This window comes from Bubalus bubalis, chromosome 7 (genome assembly GCF_019923935.1).
Source record: "Bubalus bubalis isolate 160015118507 breed Murrah chromosome 7, NDDB_SH_1, whole genome shotgun sequence".
NCBI lineage: Eukaryota > Metazoa > Chordata > Mammalia > Artiodactyla > Bovidae > Bubalus > Bubalus bubalis.
The window spans coordinates 46474348-46498795 of NC_059163.1; the positions used below are offsets into that span (position 1 = coordinate 46474348).

A 24448-nucleotide genomic window follows, 5' to 3' on the forward strand; every position below is an offset into this window, starting at 1 on the left:
TTTCTTTTCATTTAACTGACCATTGTGTTTAATTTCAGGCTCTTGATGGTTTTTTTTTAGCAATCATGACAGATGGAAGCATAATATATGTGTCTGAGAGTGTAACTTCATTGCTTGAACATTTACCAGTAAGTATAAAAATCCTGTGATCTCTCACTTTTTAAAAAATATTGTTTCATTAATATATTTATTTTTGGAGGATAATTGATTTACAATATTGTGATGGTTTCTGCTATACATCAACATGAATCAACCATCAGATCACATCAGTCGCTCAGTTGTGTCCGACTCTTTGCGACCCCATGAATCGCAGCACGCCAGGCGTCCCTGTCCATCACCAACTCCCGGAGTTCACTCAGATTCACGTCCATCGAGTCAGTGATGCCATCCACCCATCTCATCCTCTCTTGTCCCCTTCTCCTCCTGCCCCCAATCCCTCCCAGCATCAGAGTCTTTTCCAATGAGTCAACTCTTCGCATGAGGTGGCCAAAGTACTGGAATTTCAGCTTTAGCATCATTCCTTCCAAAGAAATCCCAGGGCTGATCTCCTTTAGAATGGACTGGTTGGATCTCCTTGCAGTCCAAGGGACTCTCAAGAGTCTTCTCCAACACCACAGTTCAAAAGCATCAATTCTTCAGCGCTCAGCCTCCTTTACAGTCCAACTCTCACATCCATACATGACCACAGGAAAAACCATAGCCTTGACTAGACGAACCTTTGTTGGCAAAGTAATGTCTCTGCTTTTGAATATGCTATCTAGGTTGGTCATAACTTTCCTTCCAAGGAGAAGCGTCTTTTAATTTCATGGCTGCAGTCACCATCTGTAGTGATTTTGGAGCCCAGAAAAATAAAGTCTGACACTGTTTCCACTGTTTCCCCATCTATTTCCCATGAAGTGGTGGGACTGGATGCCATGATCTTCGTTTTCTGAATGTTAAGCTTTAAGCCAACTTTTTCACTCTCCACTTTCACTTTCATCAAGAGGTTTTTGAGTTCCTCTTCACTTTCTGCCATAATGGTGGTGTCATCTGCATATCTGAGGTTGTTGATATTTCTCCCCGCAATCTTGATTCCAGCTTGTGTTTCTTCCAGTCCAGGGTTTCTCATGATGTACTCTGCATATAAGTTAAATAAACAGGGTGACAATATACAGCCTTGATGAACTCCTTTTCCTATTTGGAACCAGTCTGTTGTTCCATGTCCAGTTCTAACTGTTGCTTCCTGACCTGCATACAAATTTCTCAAGAGGCAGGTCAGGTGGTCTGGTATTCCCATCTCTTTCAGAGTTTTCCAGTTTATTGTGATCCACATAGGCAAAGGCTTTGGCATAGTCAGTAAAGCAGAAATAGATGTTTTTCTGGAACTCTCTTGCTTTTTCTATGATCCAGCGGATGTTGGCAATTTGATCTCTGGTTCCTCTGCCTTTTCTAAAACCAGCTTGAACATCAGGAAGTTCACGGTTCACATATTGCTGAAGCCTGGCTTGGAGAATTTTGAGCATTAGGTATACATATGTCCCCTCCCTCTTGAACCTCCCTCCTACCTCCCACCCCATCTTTCTCACTTAATGCCTATTTTTAAATGTTCTAAAACCTTAAGAAGTGAAGCCCCAGAACACTGTTGAACAATGACCAGAGTAGGGATGAGACCTCTAAGCATGTCTTCATTTTAGTATGGCTGTGTTTTTTCAGGTCAGTCATGACTGTCATCTGTAATAACTAAATATTCAACTCCTACTTTAACCTCTATTCTTCTTGTCTTCTTTATTCTAATGCTGAGTTTTCACTATTAACTTTAATCAGTGTGGTGGTGATATCACTTATTCATTGAAAATATCTTGGGAATAACTAAATTTCTACTGAGCTATTTGTTGCAGCTAACTAATAATTTTCTCAAAAGAATGACTTAGAAGAACATGCTGAAAATAATAGATACAGAACTTTTGTGCTCTGTGGCTTGAATTGATAATATTTTAATTCCCATATTCCATTTGTTCTTAATATGACCCAAAGGGTAGATAATCAGAAAAGAATTGTATGTAAATTTTGATTAGAATGGTGAGTACCTGAATTATGTCTTTGCTGTTTTACTTAACATATATTTATTGAACATCTATGCTACCAGATACTATGCTAGGTGCTGTGCTCCAGTTGACAGTTTTTATGAATTTGAAGTTTTTGTTGAATATGTAATATTCTCATCTAAGGTGATGTTACACAAAAATGGGTATGCCTCTTGGTGGATGTCTCAAGCCATTGCTGCTGCTGCTAAGTCGCTTCAGTCGTGTCCGACTCTGTGCGACCCCACAGACGGCAGCCCACCAGGCTCCCCCATCCCTGGGATTCTCCAGGCAAGAACACTGGAGTGGGTTGCCATTTCCTTCTCCAGTGCATGAAAGTGAAAAGGGAAAGTGAAAGTGAAGTCGTGTCCTGTGTCCGACTCTTCGTGACCCCATGGACTGCAGCCTACCAGGCTCCTCCGTCCATGGGAGTTTCCAGGCAAGAGTACTGGAGTGGGGTGCCATTGCCTTCTCCGTCAAGCCATTAGACACAGCCAAGCCAAAGATTAGGAGAAGGAAGGATTTATTATTACTTGCAGCAAGAAAGAACACCGAAGATACTTTGGGAAATGTCTTTCCCAAAGCAGTTTCTCTCCGAACAGCAAAATTAGGGAGTTTTTAAGCTAAGAATACATATATATTCATGAAGGGACCTGAGCAGAGGAGAATTCAGTATAAAAGTAGGGCAAAGGTCAACAGCATCTAAGCTTTACTTGATTGAAGTGAGAAAGGGTCAACATCATCATCATATTCTCCACTTAGCAGAGGGCCTTGGTTTCCTATAGAACTTGGGCATATTTTATATATATCCTTTGAGGAGGAACTGGAACTCTGCTTTCACTGCACTGTTGTTTGCCTGCCCTTTCTCTGTTCCTGTATTCCTTTGTTCCCTTAAGATCATTCATTACTAATATTCCTTCAAGGGCAAGCATTGTGGCCAGGCTTAGATTTAAAATGGCTTCTCTATGTCAAGAAAGCTATTTCTGGTTCTTTTTCTCTGGGAACCCCCTAACTTATTGGCTTAAATGGAGTTTGGATGTAAATATTTTGAAGTTACTTATATATTACTCTTAAAATGCCATCTCTTGAAAATGTGTAACAGTACAAAGTCATCTATTCTGTAAAGATTTCTTTAAAGAGATGTTGAAAAGCAGTATCTCCTTCCCTCTGATTACGCTGCTGTTTTGTACTTTATTAAGAGAATTTACTCTGTACTTAAAAGGCCAGATTCTATAAGGGAACTTTGTTTTTGAAAGCCAGGCAGTAAATAATTTGCTGGTTTCTGTGTCACACAGAAAATGACTTGGCTTTACTGCTTCTCTCGGGGCAGACCAAAGGACAGACTGATAACTGAATTTTTCTGGACAACTGTTTCCTTAAGAAAAAATTTGCATAGTAAGAAAAGCCAGGGGAAGAAATCCTTTGTAGGATTATGATATGACTAAGATAAGATTGAATAATAAATAAAACAAAAGAAAGACTATAACAAAACAGAAGCAGACTCACAGGTAAAGAAAAACTAGTGGTTATCAGTGTGGAAGAGGATGGGAGAGGGGTGTGATGGGGGAGGGGATTACCCATGCGAGGTATAAAAGCCAGGCAACAGGAATATATTGTCTAGCACAGGGAAATATAGCCATTATTTTGCAATAACTTTAAGTGAAGTGTAATCTATTAAAACAATTGATTCATTAATGTTGTACACCTAAAACTAATAATACTATAAATCAACTGTAATAAAATAATTGAGTAATTATTGAATAAATAGTTGAGTAATTTGAATAAGCGTATAATTATAGGCTTTTAAACCTATAAACAATTTTATTGGATTTTCTTTCAGTTATGTATTTTTAAAAACTATATAATCTTTAGTCATAATCAGGGTGTAATTTGCAGTGTGGTCAGACTTTTAGAATGCCTGCTTCTTGGGCACTTTTCCTGGACTTCACTGAGAATTAGATGCCTTTTCTCTCTGTTCTCATGTTACCTTATACCTGCTGCCACCATGACACTTACAGTGAATTGTAATTTTCTGTTTATTTGGATAATAATGGTAAGCTTTCTAAGTGCAGGGACTTTATCTCTGTATCCACATATGCTGGCTAATTTCTTAGTGAGGCACTTGGTAATTATTGATTGAGTATAAGAAAGTGAGTAGATTATTTGAAATAGATGTTTTAAAGATTCCTTCCTAATGCCACACTGAATCTTTAGTAAGGGAATATTTCACGGCATATTGAAATAGCAAACGTGTGCAACAGACCTAGTTAGGACCCAGCTGTTAGATAATTAACATACTCCCCTCAATGAAAAGTTTCATGACCTTCTCATTGCCTTCTGGATTAAAAAAAATATTAATTTTGGAGCTATTTTTACATTTATAGAAAAATTAAGAAGATAGTACAGAGTTCCCATATATGCCTACCCAGTTTCCTCTGTTAGTAACATCTTCTGGGTGTTTTTAACCGTTGGTGTCACCCAAAGCATTTAGAGACCGGCAGGTGAGTTTTGGGGCAGAAGAGATTGCTGCTGATAAAGCACACCCATTTCATTGCATACTTTTCCTCACATCACTTACATTGCTATATTGTATTGTTTATTTGGCTCAGCTGGGTCTTAGTTGTAGCACCTAGGATCTTTCTTGTGGTTTGCAGGATTTTTTTTAGTTGTGGCATGTGGGATCTAGTTCCCCAACCAGGGATCAAACCCAGGCCCCCTGCATTGGGAGTGTAGATTCCTAGCCACTGAACCACCAAGGAAGTCCCCAGAGGATGTTTTGATAAAATGAAATAAAACTTGTTTAGGATCAAACTCAACAAGGAAAAAAAAAGTGATTTTTCTCTTTTGGCCTGCCATTAATAATTAAACTGTAACAGATGCTAAGCAAAAGATTTAAAATAGTGGTGTCCCTTTCTTTCTGTTTTAACATACATAACCATTTTATCTAAAATATATTCTTGACTCTTGTCCGGAGGGGAAGAAACATTAGAAAATCTCTAAATATAAAGCTTTAGTGTTTATAATTCAGTTCTGTTGAGAAGTTAAAATTTGCCATCTTAATCAGTGGTCAGTATGACTTAACAGTTTTTAATTTAAATTTTAAATCTAGCTATAAAATTGCATGTCTGATTCTATAGGTCTTGGAAAAAATTTTTTCTTAATTTTGTCATGTCGTACTTATGAAACTAATTTAGGTAAATTTTAACCTATTTGTGGCTACTAATCGGGAAAGGAAATTATGGATTTTTTTTTTCGTTCCTGAAGTGGTTTTCTACAACAAAATGATAGGGTCTTACCACCTCCAGGGCAGAAGGGAGTTTAGACATTTTTCGCCCAGCCCCTTTGTGTTTGTTAAAAACATATATGAACCCCAGAGAATTGTTCAGTTATTTAGTGGGAATACCAAGACATAAAGTCTCTCTACTGGGAACTTAAAATTCGTAAAGTTTTACAATTCAAAATTGCTTTCCTCCCACTTGGCTTAAATGTGTTCCTGAGAAGAAAGTATATTAAATTTGTTGCCATGTAATACAGGGAGGAAGATTAACCATTTTACATAGCCTGACAGAGTCCAGGAATAACACTGCTATTATTAAGATATTGTATGAGCCTTTCATTATCTATTTTTCTTGAAAATCTTGAAATATAAACACAAGTGTGTATTAAGAAAGTCAGTACAATGTTTGGTGTAAATGCAGTATGCAGAAATAAAAATCTAGAATTTTTAAAGTAGTTATATGATTATTTGGACTTCCCTATTTGCAAATAAATATTTTTAATAAGAAAACAAATATTTGAAATAAGTAAATAAAGCCTATCAGAAGGGCCAGAATCTTTGTTCCTTATGCTCTGTCCATAGCTCTTCAGGCACTCTTACCCTTGAATCTATTCATCACTTCCATGGTATAATCATAAGGGATTTATTTGATTTAGGTCATATCTGAATGTCCTACCTTCTTCAGTTTATGCCTGAGTTTTGCAAAAAGGAGCTCATGATCTGTGCCACAGTCAGCTCCAGGTCTTGTTTTTGCTGACTGTATAGAACTTCTCCAACTTGGATGCAAAGAACATAATCAGTGTGATTTTGGTATTGATTATCTGGTGATATCCATGTGTAGAGTTGTTGGAAAAGGTTGTTTGCTGTGACTAGCACATTCTCTTGACAAAACTTGTTAGCCTTTGCCCTGCTTCATTTTGTACTACTCCAAAGGCCAAACTTCCCTGTTACTCCAGTTATCTCTTAACTTCCTACTTTTGCATTCCAATCCTCCATGATGAAAAGGACATCTTTTTCTGGTGTTAGTTCTAGAAGGTGTTGTAGGTCTTCATAGAATTGGTCAACTTCAGCTTCTTTGGCACCAGTGATTGGAGCATATTACTGTGATGTTGAATGGTTTGCCTTGGAAATGAACCAAGATCATTCTGTTGGTTTTGAGGTTGTACCCAAGTACTGCATTTTGGACCCTTTTGTTGACTATGAGGGCTACTCCACTTCTTCTAAGGGATTCTTGCCCAGAGTAGTAGATATAATGGTTATTTGAATTAAATTCACCCATTTCCATCCATTTTACTTCACTGATTGCTAAGATGTCGTTGTTCACTCTTGCCATCTCCTGCTTGATCACTTCCAATTTACCTTGATTCCTGGACCTAACATTCCAAGTTCCTATTATTAATAGCAGCAGTACTGTTATTTACAGCTTTGGACCTTACTTTCACCACTAGACACATGCACAACTGAACATCTTTACCACTTTGACCCACTTCATCGTCTGTGGTTGTTCAGTTGCTAAGTTGTGTGCAACTTTTTGCCACCCTGTGAACTGCAGCAAGCCAGGCTTCCCTGTCCTTCACTATCTCCCAGTTTGCTCAGACTCATGTGCATTATGTCGATGATGCCATCCAGTCATTTCATACCCCCTTCTCCTCCTGCCCTCAGTCTTTTCCAGCATCAGGGTCTTTTCCAGTGAGTTGGCTCTTGGCTTCAGGTGGCTAAAGTATTGAAGCTTCAGCTTCAGCATCAATCTTTCCAGTGAATATTGAGGGTTGATTTCTTTTAGGATTGACTGGTTTCATCTCCTTTTTGTCCAAGAGACTCTCAAAAAGAGTTGGGGAAGGTAGGGATAACCACTAGGCCATTCAGATATAACCTAAATCAAATCCCTTGTTATTATACAGTGGAGGTTATGAATATATTCAAGAGATTAAATCTGGTAGACAGAGTGCCTGAAGAACTATGGACAGAGGTTCCTAACATGGTACAGGAGGCAGTGACCAAAACCATCCCCAATAAAAAGAAATGCAAGAGGGCAAGGTGGTTGTCTGAGGAGGCATTACAAATAGCTTAGGAAAGAAGAGAAGCGAAAGGCAAAGGAGAAAGGGAAAAGTATGTGCAACTGAATGCAGGGAGTTCCATAGAAGAGCAAGGAAAGATAAAAAGGGCTTCTTTAATGAACAGTGAAAAGAAATAGAGGAAGACAATAGAAAAGAAAAGACTAGCGATCTCTTCAATGAAACTGGAGATACAAAGGTAACATTTCATGCAATGATGGGCACGATAAAGGAAAGAAATGGTATGGACCTAACAGAAGCAGATGAGATTAAGAGATGTCAAGAATACACAGAAGAACTCTACAAAAAAGATCTTCATGACCCAGATAACCATGATGGTGTGGTCATTCACCTAAACCTGGACATCCTGAAGTGAGAAGTCAAGTGGACCTTAGGAAACATTTACTATGAATAAAGCTAGTGGAGGTGATGGAATTCCAGCTCAGCTATTTAAAACCCTGAAAGATGGTGCTTTAAAATGCTGCACTCAGTGTTTCAACAAATTTGGGAAACTCAGCAGTGGCCACTGGACTGGAAAAAGTCAGTTTTCATTCCAGTGTCAAAGAATGTTTAAACTGCTGTACAGTTGTGCTCATTTCACATGCTAGCAAGGCTGTGCTCAAAATCCTTCAAGCTAGGCTTCAACACTTATGTGAACCAACAACTTCCAAGTTGGGTTTAGAAGAGTCAGAGGAACCAGAGATCAAATTGCCAACGTTTGTTGGGTCATGAAAAAAGCAAGGGAATTCCAGAAAAACATCTAATTCTGCTTTATTGACTATGCTAAAGCCTTTGACCCTGTGGATCACAACAAACTGAAAAATTCTTCAGGAGATGGGAGTACCAGACCACCTTACCTCTTTCCCGAGAAAACTGTATGCTGGTCAGGAAGCAACAGTTAGAACCAGACATGGAGCAAGGGACTGGTTCAAAATTGGGGAAGGAGTGTGAAAAAGCTGTATTCTGTCATTCTGCTTATTTAACTTCTATGCAGGGTACATCATGTAAAATGCCGAGCTGCATGAATCACAAGCTAGAATCACGATTACCAGGAGAAATATCTACAGCCTCAGATATGTACAGGATACCAATCTAATGGCAGAAAATGAAGAGGAAGTAAAGAACCTCTTGATGAGAGTGAAAGGAGAGAGTGAAAAAGCTGGCTTGAAACTCAGCATTAAAAAATTAAGATTGTGGTATCTGATCCCATCACTTCTGGGCAAATAGAAGGGGAAAAAGTGGAAGCAGGGATAGATTTTATTTTGGGGGGTTCCAAAATCACTGCAGACAATGACTGTAGCCATGAAATAAAAGACTTGCTCCTTGGAAAAGCTATGACAAATCGAGGCTGCATATTGAAAGCAGAAACATCACTTTGATGACAAAGGTCCATATATTAATAGTCAAAGCTATGGTTTTCCTAGTAGTTATATATAGATGTGAGAGTTGAACCAGGGAGGAGGCTCAGCACCAAAGAATTGATGCTTTTGAATTGAGGTGCTTGAGAAGACTCTTGAGAGTCCCTTGGACAGCAAGGAGATCAAACCAGTCAATCCTAAAGGAAATCAATCCGAATATTCATTGGAAGGACTGATGCTAAAGCTGAAGCTCCAATACTTTGACCACCTGATGTGCAGAGCTGACTCATTTGAAAAGACCCTGATGCTGGCAAAGATTGAAGGTAAAAGGAGATGGGGGAGAGGATGAGATGGTTAGATAGCATCACCGACTCAATGGACACAAACTCTAGGAGTTAGTGGAGGAGTGAGGAGCCTGGTGTGCTGCAGTCCATGGGGTCGCAAAGAGTTGGACATGAGTTAGCAACTGGACAATGAACAACAACAATGCAGTTAAAAGACATATTTTTGGAGGAAGTAATTTCAGCTGGTCTGTGAAAGACAGAAGAGTACAAATGTGGTGAGAGAGGGGAAAGATTCACTTCATGGTGTGTACCTTGAAGGCTAGGGAAAGGACTGAAGAAAGTGTATATGGCTTGTATGAGAGTGGTAAACACCCCTATCCTGCCTCTTACTATCCTCAGTGGCTCTCTGTTTTTTGTTATTGTTTGAGGTTTTTTGTTTTGAACAATCTTAAAAATATTTGAAATAGGAAATAAAAGTGAAACTACTTAGTGGAACCCTTAGCCCTGTCTTCACAGTTTCTTTTCACCTCCCTTGCCTTCCATAGTCTTGGAGCTATCACTTCATTATCCCCAGGATTTCACAGAGCAGTTTGAAATGCAGAGAAACCAAGTAGACTGGATGGGATTTGGCAGGAAATGTAGTGGTAAAGAACTCGCCTGCCAGTTCAGGAGACATGAGATGTGGGTTGGATCCCTGGGTCAGGAAGATTCCCTAGAGAAGGGCATGGCAACCCACTCCTGTATTCTTGCCTAGAGAATCTCATGGACAGAGGGGTCGGACAAGGCTACAGTCCATGGGGTTGCACAGAGTCAGACGTGACTGAAGCAACTTAGCACGCACACATACGTGATCTCACTAAAGTTTTATTGTCCATGGTTCTTATGGACCGGTGCTGTCCTATTCGCTTTGGATTCCACAGCCATGTCACATTGTCAGCAACCTCTTGCTGGTCAGATTACTGTTGATTAAAGCCATATCTTAGCATAGATTATAATGCTCAGCATGTAAGTCAGCTTTTTTGGGAAGAGGTTGTTTATCTTAAAGCATGACTTTTTGACAGTGGGATACAGGTTAGATGACTGGAAAAGATGAAATAAAGAAAGGACACATTGGGCGATTGAACTGACCTCAAAGTCAAGTCTTCTCTTCATGTAGCCTGTGGGCCGTCCTGTGGTCCTTTATTTGTAGTGTATACCCTGCTCACCAGAGATTGGTGTGTATAGTAAGGCTACATCTGGTAGCCAGAGATTCTTCTAATAAGCTTTCTTAGTCCTGTTATATTTAACATGTTCACATGTGGTGAAACTTACAAGTTACAAAACTTTCAAAGGTCATATTGATCATGAATCTGATGATGCTTGTATCAGAGACAGTGAGATTATGGAAACTTTTTTCACCTTCTCAATCTTGTCTTTTGAGTTGTACTCTGAAACTTGATATTTGTCACTGTTTACAGATAATGAAACGTCAACCATATGATCGTCTGGTGTTTAAGAGTGATTGTATATTTTTAAAATAAATTTCTCTTGAATCACTGTAATTATTTAATTTTTAAAAATTTCTTTTTCAGTCAGATCTTGTGGATCAAAGTATATTTAATTTTATCCCAGAGGGGGAACATTCAGAAGTTTATAAAATACTCTCTACCCATCTGCTGGAAAGTGATTCATTAACCCCTGAATATTTAAAATGTAAGTAGTACCTCTTAAGTGAAAAGTTAAACGGATTTGGTTGCATTATGCTTTACTTTTGTAATTTCTTGACAGAGATATGTTTAACCAAATTAATACATAGCATCATCCCAAATCCCCTGTTAGATCCTTTTTAAATATTAAAATATAATGGAATTATGACCATGTTAAAAGTCTGAACTCTGTTCCAGAATACAGTGAAATCTCATCTGTTATAATATGCCATAAAACTATTTTACAGAAAAATGGAACTCAGCAATATATTCTTATTAATGTTTATACAAAATCTTACTGTAGTAAGAGAAAATTAAGGGTTTTTATTTTCACCATCACTAACCAATTGAACACTGAAACTATGAGACAAAACTGTTTTTTATAAAATTACTTAAATTTTGTGCTCTATTAAGCAGAATTAAACAATAATTTATTGGATATGTCTAATGCAGAGATGCAGGTTTGATTTCTGGGTTGGGAAGACCCCATGGAGAAGGAAATGACAACCCACTCCAAACCACTCCAGTGTTCTTGCCTGGGAAATCCCATGGACATAGGAGCCTGGCATGGTACAGTCCATGGGATCGCAAAAGAGTCGGACATGACTTGGCGAGTAAACAACAAAGCAGCGGTGTAACAGACACTTGTGCTATGTAATAGAAGTGCCAAGAATAGGGAAGTGTAGTCCTGCCTTTAATAAGTATAAAATATTGTCGTGTAATCTGACTTTTCTTCTAGACTCATTGACCAGAATATCTGGTCAATGAACAACTTGTTTTCTTTCTTTTTTTTTTTTTTTCATTTTAAACTGGAAGATAATTGTTTTACAATGTTGTATTGGTTTCTGCCACACAGCAATGTGAATCAACCATAAGTATACATATGTCCCCTCCCTCTGGAACTTCCCTCCCACCCCTCGTTTTCTTGAATAAATTATCCTGTGTAAAGTCTGAAATCATGACAGCTCTATGTTTGGCCATTAGCTGTTAGATGTCTTCTTTAACTACTTTTTTCATGGCTTTAAAATTTTGACTTTTCTTATAGTGGTGATGGTTTAGTTGCTAAGTCATGTCCAACTCTAGCAACCCCATGGATCATAGCCCACCAGGCTCCTCTGTCCGTGGGATTCTCCAGGCAAAAATACCAGACTGGGTTGCCATTTCCTTCTCCAGGGGATCTTCCTGACCCAGGGATTGAACCCAGGTCTCCTGCATTGCAGGCAGATTCTTTACCATCTGAGCTACAAGGGAAGCTAACATTAATCATTTTAAAGTTTCTTCATATTTTGAATCTTCGATTATGTAGAACACTAACTGTTCAACAGTTGAGATACACATATACACACATGTAAGTATGTGTGAATGTATGTTTTTGATAAGAATAAATAGCCTTTCAGAAGAAGTTGAGAGTAGTTAAGAGGCCAGGAGAATACATTTGAAGCTTATTTATACTTGTTAAAAAACCAAATTCTTATGACACCACTAAGCGACTACTCTAGTCTTTCATCTAGGAGAAAGATCTGGGTTGGATATAGTGATGCAGAGGCCAGTTATACGCCTGTAAACAACAGTATTTGAAGTCAGTTCAGTTTAGTTGCATCCCACTCTTTGTGACCCAATGGACTGATATACAAAATAAAGTTATTTCCACAGATGAAAAGGATGTTTCATGCCAAAGGAATGGACATGATTTAAAACAGAGGGGAATTGCTAGGAAAATTCAGGATTCTCCAAATAGGTCATTTGTATCATAATGAAGATAAGGTAGTACAAGTGATGTGTTTGTGTCTAGAGAAGGAAATAAAGCCTGATATTTCATCCTTAACAGTTTGGTTTTTATTTTTTACTTCATTGAGAAGCCAGCAAAAAGGGGATTTGGGTGGTTTTGTGGTTCAAAAAGAAAATCTCTCAGGTGGAAAATTTTGGGAAAATGACTAGACTTGAGTTAAAAAGGACAGCAGTAGAAGTAAGGATGGAGAGGAAAGCGTGCCTGTGAGTGTTGAGGTGAACTCGGTAGGACTTGGTGTTAGCCACTGGTGTCAAACCAGCTAGAGATCATCAGTGGGGAAGGTTTTAGAAAGAAGGTGAGAGTTTGAACCTGCTGAGTTTAATGATAAACCCATTGATAATAATAACAGAAGAGTATGAGTTGGATACTGTAAGTGAAGAGAGGTGTTATTAGTCCTTGAGTACTAAAATTAATAATGAGGAAAGTAATACAATCTAAGAGTAGTAGACAAGGGTGAGTCTGAGTGGCAAGAGTGTGGAGGCATAGAGAATACATTTTTGCAGTTACCTAGATGCAAGGTCATTTACATCAGTACCAGAATGGTGGTACTGGCTGCTCATGTGGAAAAAATGACTCACCAGAGCGTTCTTGGTGTAATAAACAGCAGATCCTGGTTACAGATTTAGTTTTTGAGCTGGTGATACAAAGAGAACAAATTGATACGATTTCTAACTAAGGAGATAGGACAGAGGGGAACGACAGCTGCCTTAGGAAGATAGAAGGAAAAATTCACTTTCAAGTACTTTGAATTTAAGTTACTGATGGAACAGTCAGGTACAAATGTCCTGAAAAATAGTGATATGAGACTTGGTCTTACATAAAATGTTAAAATTGGTGAGAGAGATTTAGGAGTAAATAAGTTTGTCAGTGCTGGTAAGTTTGTAGAGCATAATAGATGACAATCAAAAGAACTTTTGTGAATGTCTATAGTTTGTTGACTGATTAATAGAAGGGAGAGAAATAGTCAATAAGGTAGGAAGGTAAGTTTCATGCTATGGGAATGAAAACATGTGAGTTTTAAGAAGAGGTAGAAACAATGAAGAGCAATTTCTATAGAAGTGTGAGGGCAAAAGCCATAATACATGAAGTTAAGGAGGGTGAACATATGGAAACTAGAGCACATAATGAGAAGGAAGGAGATCTGTGTTACTAAAAACAATAGCATGAAAAAAGACCTGAGTAAATTTAAAAGTAGAAGGTAAGGACCCAAAGAAGACATGTGTGAATGCTAAAGGAATGAATGGTTCTGGTGGTCCTAGAGAAGGAGGATGGGAAAGACTGTTTAAAGTAGAGATTAAAAAAATTGGACTAGGAAGCAAGACCTTTCTTTGAGATTAGAGTGATGAATGACAAGGAAGGACAAATAAAAATGGAGGAACATGGAGTTACTTGTATCAGAAGATCCGTCTTCTTTATTAAGGACAACGTGAGATCATCTCCTGAAGAGACTCTGCTTTTATGGACTGAACACAATGTCATTGAGGACCTCTGTATGAGAAAATAGTAATTGTAAACTTACAAAACTGTTAGAATCTTACTTTGTGTGGCTTATTTATGATAAATCACAAAATACGTTATATTTTTTCTCTTATTTCAGCAAAAAATCAGTTAGAATTTTGTTGTCATATGCTTCGAGGAACAATAGACCCAAAGGAACCATCTACTTATGAATATGTGAAATTTATAGGAAATTTCAAATCTTTAAACAGTGGTAAGTTAAAATGCTTCTCTTATAATATTTTTTCACTTGTTATTATTTTAAGCTCTTAAAGACAAATGTTCAAGTATTAGTAAAAACTAGATTTTTACTGGAGTAACTGATGGTATTTATTTCCTTATTGCTTTAGTATCCACTTCAGCACACAATGGTTTTGAAGGAACAATACAACGCACTCATAGGCCTTCTTATGAAGATAGAGTTTGTTTTGTAGCTACTGTCAGATTAGCTACACCTCAGTTCATCAAGGTATGTTTCTGTTTCCCATAGGGGTTTCACTTCATATTATGAGTCCTATCTGTTGTTTTTTTAATTGTTCCCAGATACTTCCTGTAAACATTAAAGTAGTAATGGCCATGAGTCATTAAACATGTATGATCATAATATTTTTGAAGCAAATAGTGAGTTATCAAAGCACTCATCAAATTACAGAACTAATTTTTTGATAATATACCTTGTGTTGGGTTGGCCAAAAATTTCATTTGGGTTTGTGAAGTTTTTGGCTGTTAACCAGTGGTTATATATCACCATTGTCCTGCTTTTGTGCAAAATTTTAAGGTGCTTTTGTTGTATAGTTCACAAATACATTAAAGGGGAAAGGCCAAAGATTGCTTTTGAAATTTTCTTTTGAAATACACAGGTGACCTTATTACATTTAATTTACCTTTTCAATTTTAAAAGTCAATTGAATAATTTTATTTTTATATCCTGGGTCCAGGAAGTAGATGATTAGTACTAAAGTCAGAAAATGAAAGACTTCAGTAACCACAAAGTGGCTGAAAATAAGCCAGGCTAAGATTTTAAATTTAGGGAAATACCATAGGACAAAGTACTGAATTAGCAGTTAGAGGATCTTAAACCACTCTGACTCTACTTGTTTTGATCGTAGGAAATAATGGCAGTGGTAACATGCTTTTTGGATGCTTACTACATGCTGTTTACCTGCATTATCTCATTTAATACTTACAAATGGTGATATGATCACCATTTTATATATAAGGAAACTGTGGCTTAGGGAAGTTAAGTTACTTACCCAGAGTCATAGCTATTAAGTAGTAGAACTGAGATTGATTCTAATTCCTTTTTTTTCTAAACCCAAACTCTTAATCACTACATTGTGCTGCAGAAGGTCATTCAAGAACATGGGCAGGTTGGAATACTGGAGGGAGGGTAGGGATGTTGAGAGATGAGGTTAGAAAAGTAAGCAGATGCTGGCAGTGATAGATGTTTTTTTCTTTGTTGTTTGTTTCTCCTTGTTTAGATTTTGTCCTAATGGAATGAGCAGCCATTAAGATTTTTCTGTTAGGGAAATTATACAATCATGTTTGAGTATTTATAAGGTCATTGTGGCCAGAATAGAAGATGAGTTGAAGGACAGGGAAACTTGTTTGGAATATTTTGCAATAATGTGAGCCAGTGGTGGCAACTAGAGTCTAAACTAAGACCCTGAAGATGGATGGGATTGAATAGATTAAAAAAAAACCAAAAACAACTTAGAAGGTGAAACTGAAAGGATTTAGCAGTGGCCATTTAGATGGTGAAAGGTGAAAATGAATGTATTGTGACTATTAGATTTTAGACTTAATGGCACAGTACAGGTATGCCTCCATTAATGAGATGGAACATTATGTAACTGGATATGAGGATTAAAATAGTTGGTTCATTTTAGGACATGTTGAGTTTGTGGTATGTGGAAACATCCAGACAGAAATATAGAACTATAATTCAGGAGAGAGATTAGAATGAGACTTTATAGGCATGTGAGTGAATAGAGAAATGTGTGGAGTGAGAAGTACTCCCCCAGAAGCCTGCATGTGTTTATTGCCACATTCCTTAGTACTAGAAAATACAAATTTTTTTTAAAGAAATGTTTAAGGAAAAGTTAGCTAAAAATGACTTATACAGATAGCAATATTTAACAATTTGCTGAGTACACAGAAAAGTATTTCTCAATTTTAATTATTTATTTGTAGGAAATGTGCACTGTTGAAGAACCCAATGAAGAGTTTACATCTAGACATAGTTTAGAGTGGAAGTTTCTATTTCTAGATCACAGGTAACTCCCATTTTTAAATTCTATAAAAAGATTAATCATTATAGTTCTTGAAATTATTGGATTTAAAAGACAAACTTTTTCTAGTCAGGATGTTCAAATTCATTATCCATTATTTAAGAAATAAAGTTTCCTCCCAAAATTGGTTTGTAGTTGAGTACTTTTTATTAATGGAAAAAGTCATAATATTGATTGTTTTATATGTAATTCAGGGCACCACCCATAATAGGATATTTGCCATTTGAAGTTCTGGGAACATCAGGCTATGATTACTATCATGTGGATGACCTAGAAAATTTGGCAAAATGTCATGAGCACTGTAAGTAGATTTTAATACTTCGGGTGGTAATACTTTTTTTAATCTGTAAATAACTATCATATTAATAGAAGGTGGTAAAACAGACCATTTTTGTATTTTTGAAATGTATTGGAAAAATTTCTTTTGTATGCATAACTACTTCTAATAGGAATCCTAGATCAAGTCTAAATTAAACTTCCTCCCATTTTATATATTTCAATCTATAGTAGTTAAGTACAGGTTTATAATATGGCATCTAATAAACCTTGTTTTGAAGTATAGAAGTTCTATATTTAGAGTAAGAGAAGTAGATTGCTTTGAAAATTATAATATTAGAACACTATTTCATGAATTTTTATTTCCAGGCATGTGAGTCTGCACAGGAGGTAATGCCACATTTAAAGAATCTCTTATAGAAAACTCAGTGAGTGCTTCATAATGTTACCTTCCATTGTTATATTAACAGAAGGAACATTATCATCTTGTTTTGCCCTGTTCTGAACAACTTACATGTATTATTTTCATTATTCATAGTCACAGTTGTATAATAGAAAGTAGGTACTGTTATTATCTCTACAAGTAAACTGAGACACAAAAAGGCTAACTAATTTATTTACAGTCCCATAACATTGGTGGCAGACATCAAAAAGTCTACAAACAAATGCTGGAGAGGGTGTGGAGAAAAGGGAATCCTCTTACACTGTTGGTGGCAATGCAAACTAGTACAGCCACTATGGAGAACAGCGTGGAGATTGCTTAAAAAAATGGAAATAGAACTGCTGTACGGCCCAGCAATCCCACTGCTGGGCATACACACTGAGGAAACCAGAATTGAAAGAGACACATGTACCTCAGTATTCATTGCAGCACTGTTTACAATAGCCAGGACATGGAAGCAACCTAGATGTCCATCAGCAGACAAATGGATAAGAAAGTTGTGGTACTTATACACAATGGAATACTACTCAGCTATTGAAAAGAATGCATTTGAGTCAGTTCTAATGAGGTGGATGAAACTGGAACCTATTATACAGAGTGAAGTCAGAAAGAAAAACACCAATACAGTATATTAACACATATATATGGAATTTAGAAAAATGGTAACGATGATCCTATATGTAAGACAGCAAAAGAGACATAGATGTAAAGAACAGACTTTTCTGTGGGAGAAGGTGAGGGTGGGATGATTTGAGAGAATAGCATTGAAACATGTATATTACCATATGTGAAATAGATGACCAGTCCAAGTTCAATGCATGAAATAGGGCATTCAAAACTGGTGCACTGGTACAACCCAGAGGGATGGAATGGGGAGGGAGGTGGGAGGGGGTTCAGGATGGGGGATACACATACACCTGTGGCTGATTCATTCCGATGTATGGCAGAAACCACCACAGTATTGTAAAGTAATTAGCCTCCAATTACAAAAACAAAAAACATTGGTGGCAGAGATAGGATTAGAGTCTGGACCTACTCCTTTACCACATGCTGTTTGTTCATTCTTTGTTTCAGAAGTTTGTTTTAATAGGTTTCATTTGCCTCTCTGATCCTCCTTCCCAAATCTTTCCATCTTGAGTGTCCTCTAAAGCTTAATTAGATATTTTATGTACCTTCATGTCTTAGGCGGGTTTATAAACCTCTCTCTATGAAAATAAAGCATGTTATATAATATCACAAAAGAAATATTTTTCACTTCGAGTGATATGGGCACTAGGCTCCGTGATGTATTAAAAAATCTGACACCTCTATTAACTAGCTGGATAATTTTTGACAACCAATTTCAAGAATGTAGACTTTGATTTCCTCATGAATAGTGACGGGTTGGAGGAGAGAGAGCGAACATGATTCTGGTCCAGCCTGTCTTAAGGTTTTATCCACTGAATACCAGTCTATTAAAAATGAATTTTATGGTCAAAGAAGATTAGGTAAGAGTTCATAATCAGTCCCCATCTCCCCACCACCAGAATCTTGACAGATTAGCATACTCAAGGCTTTGAGAAGAACAAATTTTCCCAAGTTAATTTAACACAGAACCCATTTTTTGCTTAATATCTGCTAAAAGACTTTTGAATTTACAATCTGTAAAGAATGTTTTGGGAAATACTGCTTGAAATACTGTTTTCGGGAATCAGCTACTTGAAATAATTAAGTTTTTCTGATTTTGTTAAGTTAAGGTTTAGAAGTAAATGCCTCTAAAATGCTATACTTGGACTTCCTGGTGGTCAAGTGGTTAAAAATCCACCTGCCACTGCAGAGGACACGGGTTCAAGTCCCTGGTCTGGGAAGATCCCGCATGCTGCAGGGAAACTAAGCCTGTGTACCACAATTGTTGAAGCCCACACACTGGAGCCTGTACTCTGCAATAAGAGAAACCATTTCAGTGAGAAGCCCACACACCACATCTGGAGCATAGCCTCCGATCTCCTGAAACTAGAGAAAGCTTGAATGTAGCAACGAAGATCCAGTGCAGCCAAAAAATAAAAGATGCTGTATTTGCAGAGGGTGAGGGGTAGAGTATGGGGAGTAGAGCTCAGGTGTGATTACTTATTGCTGTTATCCTTAATATATCTTAGCAGGAGAGAGTCAGTATGTGAATAATTTATTCTCAAGTATTTGGACATTTATTGTGTATGAAAAATACCTACGATCAGCAATAACAGGCTATAAGTTGGGAGATTATGGAAGGCTATGGAAGATTTGATATACTATATGTTATTGAAAAGCCAGAAGAATTTTATAGATAGATAGATAGATATAAATGTGAATGGTACCTTTGGGTAAAAATCTAGTAATACAAATCAAAAAATATTTTTTTTCTTCTTAGTAATGCAATATGGAAAAGGCAAATCGTGTTACTATAGGTTCCTGACCAAAGGACAGCAGTGGATTTGGCTTCAAACTCATTATTATATCACTTACCATCAGTGGAATTCAAGGCCAGAGTTTATTGTTTGTACTCACACTGTAGTAAGGTAATAATTCTTTTACAGAATTTCTGAATATGGAAACATTCATAATGATTCTGGAATGTAGTTTTATGTATGACTTATTCAGAAGTACAGAGTGATTTTTTTCTCCATTTTATTTTTCAGTATTTTTTTCAATATTCAGTATTTTCAATATTATTGAAAATATTCATATTTTCAATTTATTATTAAATGTACTTATAGGCATTATATAGAAATAAAGATAACATAATTTCTGACATAAGTTTTATGGTTTAGAGCAGATGTTGTAACTGTCTTTTGTATACCACAGTCAGTCATGTAAAAGGAGATCTGGAGTAGATAAAGTATACTGTTCCTTTATTTAATTCCTCTTGATTTAGGTCCTGTGTGGTTACAGATCATTTATAGTAGTACATTAAATTTTTTAGATATGTAAAAAAGTGAAATTTGACTTAAGATACACTCTGTGTGTATATATATATATATAGTGCTATATATGTATATGTTTTAGGGTTTTTTTTGGTGCATAGAAAATAGTCTGGAATTCGTGATGAACAAATGAGATACATAATGAATATTGAATTGTTGCACCTCTGCAGTGTTTTAAATGAATGATCAAACACTGAAATTCTGTTTTTTTTCCACTTGTAGTTATGCAGAAGTTAGGGCTGAAAGACGACGAGAACTTGGCATTGAAGAGTCTCTTCCAGAGACAGCTGCTGACAAAGTATGTATCTTATAGGTTTTTAAAAAATTATTTCTTCTCAATGAATAACAAGACTCAATAATTTACAGAAAAATTGTTTTTCAAATATTTCATCTACTTGTAATTATAACTATAGTATTTTTTTATATTAAATTTAATATTTTAAAACTTCATGTGTTTTTAAAAAAGATTTGAAGGGCCTGCTATTTAGAGATCATGGTAGAGACATATGATCTTAGAATTAAACTAACATTTATTACAATCTGCTAGGCTCTGGTTTTTATATGAAATATGAAATATCATTTATTTCTCAGACATCCTTATCTGGATATATCCCCACTTTGAAAACATTAAAACTGAGCTTAAAGACTCATGACTGGAAAGTTATAGTCAGATTTTGAACACTGGTTTCTTTTTTCATTATATCAGGTAGAAATAAAGTGTATTAGCTACCTACTGCTATGTAACAAACCTTAATGATATAAAATAACGTACATATATTATCTCAGTAGTTTCTGTGAGTCAAGAATCCCGACACAGTTTGGTTGGGCACTCTGCTTCAGAATTGGGCATGGGTCTGTAATCAGGGTTTCAGTCCAGAGTCCCTCACAAGCCTGTAATCAAGGCGTCAGTGGAGCCACAGTCATCTCCAGGTCCAGTCGAGGCAGAGTCTCTTTCCAAGCTCACTTAGTGGTTGAAATGCATATGAGCACCACAACAGGGTATCACTTCATACCTGTAATAATGGCAGGTATCAGAAAGGCAATCAATAGCAAGTATTGGCAAGGATATGGAGAAAAGGGAACCCTCATGAACTGTTGGTGGGATTGTAAGTTGGTGCAGTCACTACAGAAAATAGTATGGAAATTCCTCAAGAAATTAAAAATAATATGATATAACAGCTTCACTTCTTAGTATTTACCTGAAGAAAACAAAAACAATTGTAAAGATTTATATATCCCTGTGTTCATTGCAGGATTATTTACAATAACTAAGATACAGAAACAAGTAAAGATGTGGTACATACATATAGTAGAATACTATTCAATCATTAAAAAATGAAATATTGCTATTTGTAACAGTATGGATGGATCTTGGAGGCATGATGCTAAGGGAAATAAGTCAAAGAAAGACAAATTATCTCACTTATATGTAGAATTTAAAAAACAAAACAAATGAACACACAAACCAGACTCATAGAGAACAAACTGCTGATTGCCCGAGTGAGGCATTGGGGTGTGAGATGGGGCAAAATAGGTGAAGGGGGTTAAGAGGTGTAAACTTTCAGTTGTAAAATATGCCATAGCATAAGAAAAATTATAAGTGCTTTCCTCAGAAAATATCTTTCATTAAAACATAGTGGATCTTTTACCTCTAAGCAGTCATAGTCTTTTTGGAAAAATTCTTTCATGTGGGACCCATGAGAGCAGAGAACTTGTCTTTGTTATTTGCTCCTATATTCTCAGCATCTTGAGCCATGGAAGGCAACTTTTAAATTGAAATATAGAAGATGCAAAATTTATTAGTTTTAGGTGTACAACATAGTGATTCAGCATTTAAATACATTACAAAATGAATGTGTGTCTAGTCCCCATACAAAGTTGTTACAGTCTTTTGGAATTGAAACAAAAATAAATGGGACCTAATTAAACTTAAAAGCTTTTGTACACCAAAGGAAACCATAAACAGAATGAAAAGACAACCCACAGAATGGGAGAAAACACTGGCAAACGAAGCAGCTGACAAGGGATTAATCTCCAAAATATGCAGGTAGCTCATGAAGCTCATTATCAAAAAACAAACGACTCAACCAAAAGATGGGCAGAAGATCTGAATAGACATTTCTCTAAAGAAGACATACAGATGGCCAGTAGGCACATGAGAAGATTGCTCAGCATCACTCATCATTAGAGAATTGCAAATAAAAACTACAATGAGGGTATCACCTCACACTAGGCAGAATGACCATTATCAAAAAGTGACCATCAATAACAGCTGAAGAAGATGTGGAGAAGAGGGAGCCGTCCTACACTTTTAGTGGAAATGTAAATAGGCACAACCACTATGGAGAACAGTATGGGAGGTTCCTCAACAAACAATAGAGCTCCCATATGATCCAGCAGCCCCCCTCCTGGGCATATATCTGCAGAAACCATAATTTGAAAGGATACATGCACCCCAGTGTTCAGTTGCAACACTATTTACAGTATTCAGGATATGGTAGCACCCTAAGTGTCCATCAATAGATGAATGGATAAAGAGGTTGTGGTACATATATACGGTGGGATATTAGCCATAAAAAAGAAGGCAGCAACATGTGTGGACCTAGAGATTATCATACTAAGTGAAATCAGTCAGAGAAAGTATCATATATTGTTTATACATGAAATCTAGAAAATGATATAGATCAACTTATTTACAAAACAGAAATAGTCTCACAGACTTAGAGAACAGACTTGTGGTTCTGTTCAGACTACTGAAGGGGAAAGGTGGGTGGGAGGGAAAAATTAGGGGGTTGAGATTAACATATATGCACAGTATTATATATAAAACAGATAATCAACAAGGACCTAATGTATAGCACAGAAAACTCTACCCAATACTCTATAATAACCTATGGGAAAAGAATTCGAAAAAGGATATATATACAAAAATCACTTTGTTGTACATCAGAAAGTAATGCAATGTTGTAAATCATCTATGCTGCTGCTACTGCTGCTAAGTTGCTTCAGTCATGTCCGACTCTGCGACTCCATAGATAGCAGCCCACCAGGCTCCCCCATCCCTGGGATTCTCCAGGGAAGAACACTGGAGTGGGTTGCCATTTCCTTTTTCAATGCATGAAAGTGAAAAGTGAAAGTGAAGTTGCTTAGTCGTGTCCGACTCTTAGTGACCCCATGGACTGCAGCCTACCAGGCTCCTCCGTCCATGGGATTTTCCAGGCAAGAGTCCTGGAATGGGGTGCCATTGCCTTCTCCAATTAAAAAAAAAATCAGTTAGGACAGTACTGAGCCAGGAGTAGAGAAACTTTAATTCAGCTACTTAGTGAGGAGTAAGCACAAGGTGAGTAAATGACTACAGCAAGGAGAGATAGATAATGTGGTGTTCATAGCTGTGAATTTTGGGAAAGGTAGAAGGGAGGATGTTCAGGCCAGAGCAGTAGGAGGACTTCTCTTCTACCTCCGGAGCAGAGGTCTGAAGGTTGAGAGAAGGGAAACTCCCACTGCCTGGGAGACCTACAAGGAAACTGGTATCCTTTGGGGGTGGAGGGTGGGGGGTTCTGGGTTTTAGTCAGAGGACGCCAATGAAGGAATGTTCATCAGTGAGGTTGAGAATACAGCTTTTGCTGCTTAGGGAAACTGAAGGCAGGCAGAAGGGTTTCAGGAGCTGGGAGAGGGTGGGAGATGGAGACAAAACAGGATGTAAAGAGCAATTAGAGTGCAGGACAGCGGGCATTGTGTCACATAACCCATTTTTTCCTTTTGTGATAGTAGTAATTTTGAAATCATATTTATTTATATCGGTGTATACACACACACTGCCTTCTATGTAGCTTCACTGAAATAGGAAACAGAGTATTGTTGCTTAATTCACTGTTGCATATGGAGGTTCTTTGATGACACTTTGCTCCACTATAATGAGCAAACAGAAGATGGGTATATTTATATACCTGGTATATTAATAGGTGGGCTTCCCTTGTAGCTCAGCTGGTAAAGACTACGCCTGCAATGCAGGAGACCCCAGTTCGATTCCTGGGTTGGGAGGATCCCCTGGAGAAGGAAATGGCTACCTACTCCAGTGTTCTTGCCTGGGAAATCCCGTGGACAGAGGAGACTGGGAGGCTACAGTCCATGGGGTCACAGAGTTGGACATGACTGAGTGACTAAGCACAGCACAGCATGTTAATAGGTAGAGTTACATATATGGTGGTGGCAAGTATTTTCATCTATATAAGACAGAGCTCTCTGTGGAGAGAGGGAGAAAGAGGTTTAAGAACTTTTGGAAAGTATGGAATAACTGTGGAGAGTAGGAAAGTGAGCCCTCTAGAAAACGTAATGTTTCTGGCTTAGTGTTATGTATCATTTTAGATTGGTGATCATTTTAAGTTGACTGTAATTGTCTCCAGAGGAACAAGTGAACTGGAAAGCTCAGACAGGGAAGTGTGGTTTAAAGTTGGATTTTAATTTGTGTTTTTAGAGGCACTACAGTAATCTGGTAA

The 24448-nt window shown here is 37.2% G+C and overlaps 1 protein-coding gene across 11 annotated transcripts in view; it reads left to right on the top strand.

Annotated features, from left to right (window-relative positions):
* The window catches only part of CLOCK (clock circadian regulator), a 121867-nt gene that overhangs the window by 69015 nt on the left and 28404 nt on the right, over positions 1-24448 (top strand). For 10 of the 11 annotated variants that reach the window (XM_044945872.2, XM_006058323.4, XM_025290043.3 and 7 more), the window contains 8 exons: positions 39-128; positions 10605-10725; positions 14105-14218; positions 14355-14473; positions 16198-16280; positions 16490-16596; positions 19400-19547; positions 20175-20250. In XM_044945872.2, the coding sequence (XP_044801807.1) occupies positions 39-128; positions 10605-10725; positions 14105-14218; positions 14355-14473; positions 16198-16280; positions 16490-16596; positions 19400-19547; positions 20175-20250 (858 nt within the window). The remainder of the gene's footprint in view (positions 1-38; positions 129-10604; positions 10726-14104; positions 14219-14354; positions 14474-16197; positions 16281-16489; positions 16597-19399; positions 19548-20174; positions 20251-24448) is intronic. The other variant, XM_006058328.4, reaches the window with a different exon arrangement.